General features: G+C 39.8%; 1 protein-coding gene across 1 annotated transcript; it reads right to left on the reverse strand.

The window, feature by feature from the left end:
* Window positions 1-677: 677 nt before the first annotated feature.
* Window positions 678-1307, reverse strand: LOC130736370 (uncharacterized). Its single transcript, XM_057588206.1, has one exon. The coding sequence runs from the start codon at window positions 1305-1307 to the stop codon at window positions 678-680; it is 630 nt and encodes a 209-aa protein (XP_057444189.1).
* Between the last annotated feature and the right edge of the window lie 5173 nt (window positions 1308-6480).

The following is a 6480-nucleotide window of genomic DNA, read 5'->3' on the forward strand; positions in this document are numbered from 1 at the left end:
CTTCAAACTAGAATCTTCAAACTACTCCCCCTTTTTAGCACAAATTTGCAAAGGGTGCACAAATACATCCAAAAACAAAAGAAAATCACAAAAGGACATGTCAATCTAGTCTTCAGAACTGGACTCCTCTCCAGTCCCGTCTGCACTTTCCTCTGCACTCTCTTCATCAACAAATTCAATAGCACTTCTCCCAAGTGCTCGATTGATCACAGCAGGTGAGAACACAACACATTCAACCCTCACATATACTTTCCTGAATTCTGCACTATCAGGAAGTCCGACATCAACAGAGAGATTCACCAAGAACTCTCTCACAAGCTTCTCATAGAACCTTCCAACATTCTGAATTGTCTTCATCAGACCAGCCTTCTCAATAAGAGCAATAACATCTTTACATTCAAGAACATCAGGACCAACTTCCCTTTCCTTGGCTATTCTTCTCTTGCAAACAAACTTCCACTTCTGAACATTCTCTTCTAAATGAAAGGACACTCTATCCATAGGAACAACAGGAACATTTTGAGGAGTACGCTTACCAGAAAATTTCTTTTTCTCAGAGGGTCGAATGTCCTGGACATCAACTTCAACATCTGACTCAGAGTGTTCAACTTCAACTGAAATCTTCCTTTTCTTCTTCTCACTGGGAGTCTTGACAACCTTTTGCTTTCCCTTACCCTTCACACTTGTATGTTATAGGTGAAGACTTGGGATCCCTTTTGTGGAGTAAGAGTGACTTCAGGAGAAGAAACCCTTCTTTTCTTCTTCATCCTCGCAACAACACTATCAACAAAGGACTCAGTCAGAGGAACATCATCAGAATCATCATCAGAGATGTCCTCAACAGAGACTGGAGTCAGGATTGGCTCTTCAGAATTGGTATCCTCAGAATCACCATTCTTCAAATCATCATCCTTTGAAGGAGATGACACAGAAACATCTGGCTTGGTGACATTGCCTGAATCTTCATGAGATGTGGATTTCTTTTCTTGATCAGAATTTTCTTGAGAAGCAGATGTCTCGACATTGGGTACATCAACATGAGGAGATTTCTCAAGAGCATCTTCTGCATTGATCTCCTCTTCATCAGTAACATCCTCATAGAGAGGAACATGAGTGGGATCTCTGTTCTGAACCTGTGACCTGTAGACTTTTCTTGTAGGGTACCTTGGTCTCATCGGCTTGGGAGCTTTCTTTGACACAGAGGATGGTTGCGAAGAACCACTCTTCAAACCCATGCATTTGACTCCTTTAGCTGTTCTTTCTACCTTTGTCTTGACAGAATCATCCTTTCTTGAACTTTGAGACATAATGAACAAAGAGCAAATACAACCAGAACCCAACACAATGAAGAAAAATTGAAAATGAGATATGATAAGTCTTGAAGTAGATAGATGCACAAGTGGTTGAGAGAACACAATTTGCCCGTTAGAGGTAGTTATAGGACAAGTGAACCAAGAAGTTATTTTCTCTTTGATGATGTCACAACGACAGTTAATGATGACCAAAAATAAACTAGCCGTTAATGGCACGCTAATTGCTATGCCTAAAAAAGACAAATCCCTAGATTTCCTCTTAATTTCTCAAAAGTGCTTGCATCAAGGGGTTTTGTGAAAATATCAGCCAATTGCTTATCAGTAGTAACATGCTCCAAATTGACAATTTTATCCTCCACTAGGTCTCTAATAAAATGATGTCTAATGTCAATATGTTTGGTCCTACTATGCTGTATAGGATTCTTGGAAATATTGATTGCACTGAGATTGTCGCAGTACAATGTCATGACATCCTGTTCAACATCATACTGTTTCAGCATTTGCTTCATCCACATGAGTTGAGTACAACTACTTCCTGCTGCAATATACTCTGCTTCAGCTGTAGATAATGAGACACAATTCTGCTTCTTGCTAAACCATGAAATCAGATTATTCCCCAGGAAGAAACATCCACCAGATGTGCTCTTTCTATCATCTGCACTACCTGCCCAATCTGCATCACAGAATCCAACTAAAGAAGAGTTTGTATCATGAGTATAGAGAATACCATAATCACTTGTTCCATTGATGTACTTGATAATTCTCTTTACTTGTAACAGATGACTAGCCTTAGGAGCAGCCTGATATCTTGCACATACACCAATAGCAAAGGTGATGTCTGGTCTGCTAGCAGTAAGGTATAACAAGCTTCCAATCATGCTTCTATACAGACTTTGATCAACATCTTCTCCTTGCTCATCCTTGGACAGTTTGATGTGAGTAGGAGTAGGAGTTTTCTTGTGACCAGCATTTTCAAGGCCAAACTTCTTGACTAGACCTTTAGCATACTTACTCTGTGATATGAACATAGAATCCTCCATTTGTTTGACTTGCAGCCCAAGAAAATAGTTCAACTCACCAATTAAGCTCATCTCAAATTTAGATTTCATTTGTCGGACGAAATGCTCCACCATCGAGTTCGACATACCTCCAATGACAATGTCATCCACATAAATATGTGCTATCATGAGCTTACCTTTGTCATTCTTCACAAACAGAGTTTTATCAATTCCAACCTTACAGTAACCATTGCTTACAAGAAATTCAATTAACCTTTCATACCAAGCCCTAGGTGCTTGCTTTAATCCATACAAAGCTTTCCTCAATTTGTACACATGATCTGGATTGTGAGGAACTACAAATCCTTTAGGTTGCTCAACATAAACTTCTTCACTCAAATATCGATTCAAAAAAGCACTTTTCACATCCATCTGATAAAGTCTGAACTTCAACAGACAAGCAACACCTAACAAGAGTCTTATAGATTCCAGTCTAGCTACTGGAGCAAAGGTCTCATCAAAATCAACACCTTCTATCTGAGTATATCCTTGAGCAACTAGCCTTGCTTTATTCCTTGTAACTGTTCCAGTTTCATCTGATTTGTTCTTGAAGATCCACTTAGTGTCAATGATGTTTACTTCTTCAGGTCTAGGTACCAGCTCCCACACTTCATTTCTCCTGAACTGCTCTAACTCCTCTTGCATAACATTTATCCAGTATTCATCAGTGAGTGCTTCATTGACATTCTTGGGTTCTATCTTAGATATGAAACAACCATGAGCAATAAGACTTTTGGTACCAATAATGTTTTCTTGAGGATGATTCTTCTGAACCCTGATTGATGGAGCTTTGTTTGATGTGTACTCTTTGTCCTCTTGTTCATCTGCACTTGTCTCAGACTCATTGTCGAGGACAGTTGTTGGAGCATCGGCTGGAACATCTGCACCATCATCATCTTCATTCAGACTTGTTTCTTCTTTCTTGCTTGGTTCATCATCCACAGTCACATTCACAGATTCCATCATGGTCCTTGTGCGAGAATTAAAGACTCTATACGCTTTGCTGTTCATAGAATACCCCATGAAGATCCCTTCATCACTCCTTGGATCAAGCTTTCTCCTAGGATCACGATCTGCAAGAATGTAGCATTTACTTCCAAATATGTGAAAATATTTTACAGAAGGCTTTCTACCTTTCCATAGCTCATACTGTGTAGAGGATGTCCCTGCCCTAATGGTGACCCTATTATGTATGTAACAAGCAGTACTCATAGCTTCAGCCCATAACTGATTTGGAATCTTCTTAGCAAGTAACATTACTCTTGCTGATTCTTGAAGAGTTCTACTTTTTCTTTCTACAATTCCATTATGCTGTGGGGTGATAGGGGCAGAAAATTCATGACTGATACCTTCTGCTCCACAGAACACCAAAAACTTTGAGTTCTCAAACTCTCTTCCATGATCACTTCTGATTCTCACAATCACACAGTTCTTCTCATTCAGAAGTCTCAAGCATAGGTTCTTGAATATTTCAAAAGTCTCAGATTTTTCTCTCATAAATTCAACTCATGTATACCTTGAAAAGTCATCCACACATACAAATACATATCTTTTTCCTCCCAAGCTTTCAACCTGCATGGGACCCATAAGATCCATGTGAAGCAGTTCTAGAGCCTTTGTCGTAGTCTGATGCTGGAGCATCTTGTGTGACACTTTGGTTTGTTTTCCAATCTGACATTCTCCACAAAGCTTTCCTTCTCCCAAGCTCAGTTTAGGAAAACCCCTTATTGCTTCATCAGCTATCACCTTTTGCATGCTCCTGTAGTTGAGATGTTCTAGTCTTTGATGTCATACATTCACCTCATCTTCCTTGGTTATAAAACATCTAGAGACATGAGCTCTTTCTTCTGATGTCCACATGTAGCAATTGTCTTTTGATCTGACTCCTCTCATCACAATTTTGTCATCATCAGTGGTCACAACACATTCCTTTTTATTGAACTTCACATCAAAACCTTGGTCACAAAGTTGGCTTATGCTGATAAGATTTGCAGTGAGACCATTAACAAGTAACACATTATTCAGGTTAGGAGACTCTGAGCTGACTAGCTTTCCTACTCCCTTGATCTTTCCTTTAGCTCCATCTCCAAAAGTAACATAGTTGGTGGAGTGACTTCTGATGTCTTGCAAGAAGCTCTTGTTCCCTGTCATATGCTTGGACAAACCACTATCAAAATACCAGTCTTCCTTTGATGATGCTCTGAAGGATGTGTAAGCTACCTGACATTTGATTTCACTTTTGGGCTTCCATTGCTTTCTCATCTGAATAGGCTTAGAGGACTTGATATTATTCTGCATCTGGGGATAGCCATATAACCTGAAACAGTAGGGCTTTATATGACCATTCCTACCACAGTAGTGACACTTCCAAGGTACAGATTTGCCAAACTTAAGCTAGGAGTTCACATGCTGAGGCACATGTTGGGGCAATGGATCTGACAACTGATAATTCCTAAGCTTCTTGAATTCAGTTTGTTTTGTAGCAGCAACAAATTTCTTTGACATTTTCTGATCTCTTTTGTTTGCTGTCCTGTAGTCAAAACCAATTCCCTTCAAACTCCCTCCTTGCTTGCTGGTTTATTTCAGTATTTCATCAAGCATATCAGAACCACTATTCAGCATTCTGACAGATTTGTGAGTAGCTTCAAGTTTTCTTGTCAGAGTTGCCACTTCCTCTTGAAGTCCTGCATTGGTCAACATAAGGTTAGCTTTTTCCATAACATCAGCATTTTTAAACTTACTCATGAACAAGTTGATCTATCTCACTTTGCTTTTCTCTCACAAGTTTGCATGCTTCTTCCCACTTGTTATGTAGCAGCTTGTAAGTCTAAGCCAGTTCCTCGTCTGTGATGTTCTCATCACTTGTCTCAGACTCATAGATGGTTCCAGAGAAGGCATTAACTTTGTTAGCAGATATCTCCTCCTCATCTTCAGTATCTTCATCTGACCAAGTTACCATCATGCCTTTCTTTTGCTTCTTTAGATAAGTGACACATTCAGACTTGACGTGACCATATCCTTCATATTCATGACACTGCACTCCTTTGTTCTGACCAAATCTTTCTTCTTCCTTGGTCTTCCTCTGTGAATTAGAAAACTTGGGTTTGTTGTCGAACTTCATGTCCTGGACATTAGACCTGGTTCTTTTGTCAATCTTTCTCAATGCTCTGTTGAATTTCTTTGCTAGCATAGCTAGAGCCTCAGAAAGATTTTCACCCTCACAGTCTTCCTCATCATCTTCATCAGTGTTAGACACAAATGCAATACTTTTATTCTTCTTTTCAGACTTTCCACTTAGTTTCAACTCAAATGTCTGCAAAGAGCCAATGAGTTCATCAAGCTTCATGTTCTCAATGTCCTAAGACTCCTCAATTGCAGTGACTTTCATAGCAAATTTCTGGGGAAGAGATCTCAAGATGTTCCTTACAAGCTTTTCATCTGACATAGGTTCTCCCAAAGCAAATGAAGCATTATACAAGTCACAGACACGCATGTGGAATTCTGAGATAGTCTCTTCTTCAGTCATCATCAAATTTTCAAATTGAGTAGTGAGCATCTGAAGTCTTGACATCCTTACTCAAGTAGTTCCTTCATGGGCAGTCTTCAGAATATCCCAAGCATCCTTTGCCACAGTACATGTATTGATCAGCCTAAACATATTCTTGTCCACTCCATTAAAGATAGCATTTAGAGCCTTTGAATTTCCAAGAGCAGCTTCATCTTCAACGCTGGTCCATTCCTCTTCAGGTTTCTCCACAACAGTGGTAGAGGTGCCTTCAACCTGAGGTTTAGTAGGGTGCTTCCAACCCTTGACAATAGCTTTCCAAGTCTTGTTGTCAATTGACCTGAGAAAGGCTGTCATGCAAACCTTCCAGTAGTCATAGTTAGTCCCATCAAGAATGGGTGGCCTATTGACCGATCCTCCCTCCTTGTTATCCATTAGAACTTGAATCAAACTCCCTAGAGCTCAACCAACCAGAACAAGGTGCCTACTCTGATACCAATTGTAATTCAGGTTCCCTCTGGAGCGATTGTCCTGCACGATGCTGCGACAAGGGATTTGACAATCGCTTGACGGTAAAACGGAACTTACAAAGAAACAATAACAC

The sequence above is a fragment of the Lotus japonicus genome, chromosome 2, assembly GCF_012489685.1.
Source record: "Lotus japonicus ecotype B-129 chromosome 2, LjGifu_v1.2".
Lineage (NCBI taxonomy): Eukaryota > Viridiplantae > Streptophyta > Magnoliopsida > Fabales > Fabaceae > Lotus > Lotus japonicus.

Bases quoted from the DNA above. Each gene is read 5' to 3' on its own strand.
- LOC130736370 (XM_057588206.1), bottom strand. From the start codon at position 1,307: ATGTCTCAAAGTTCAAGAAAGGATGATTCTGTCAAGACAAAGGTAGAA.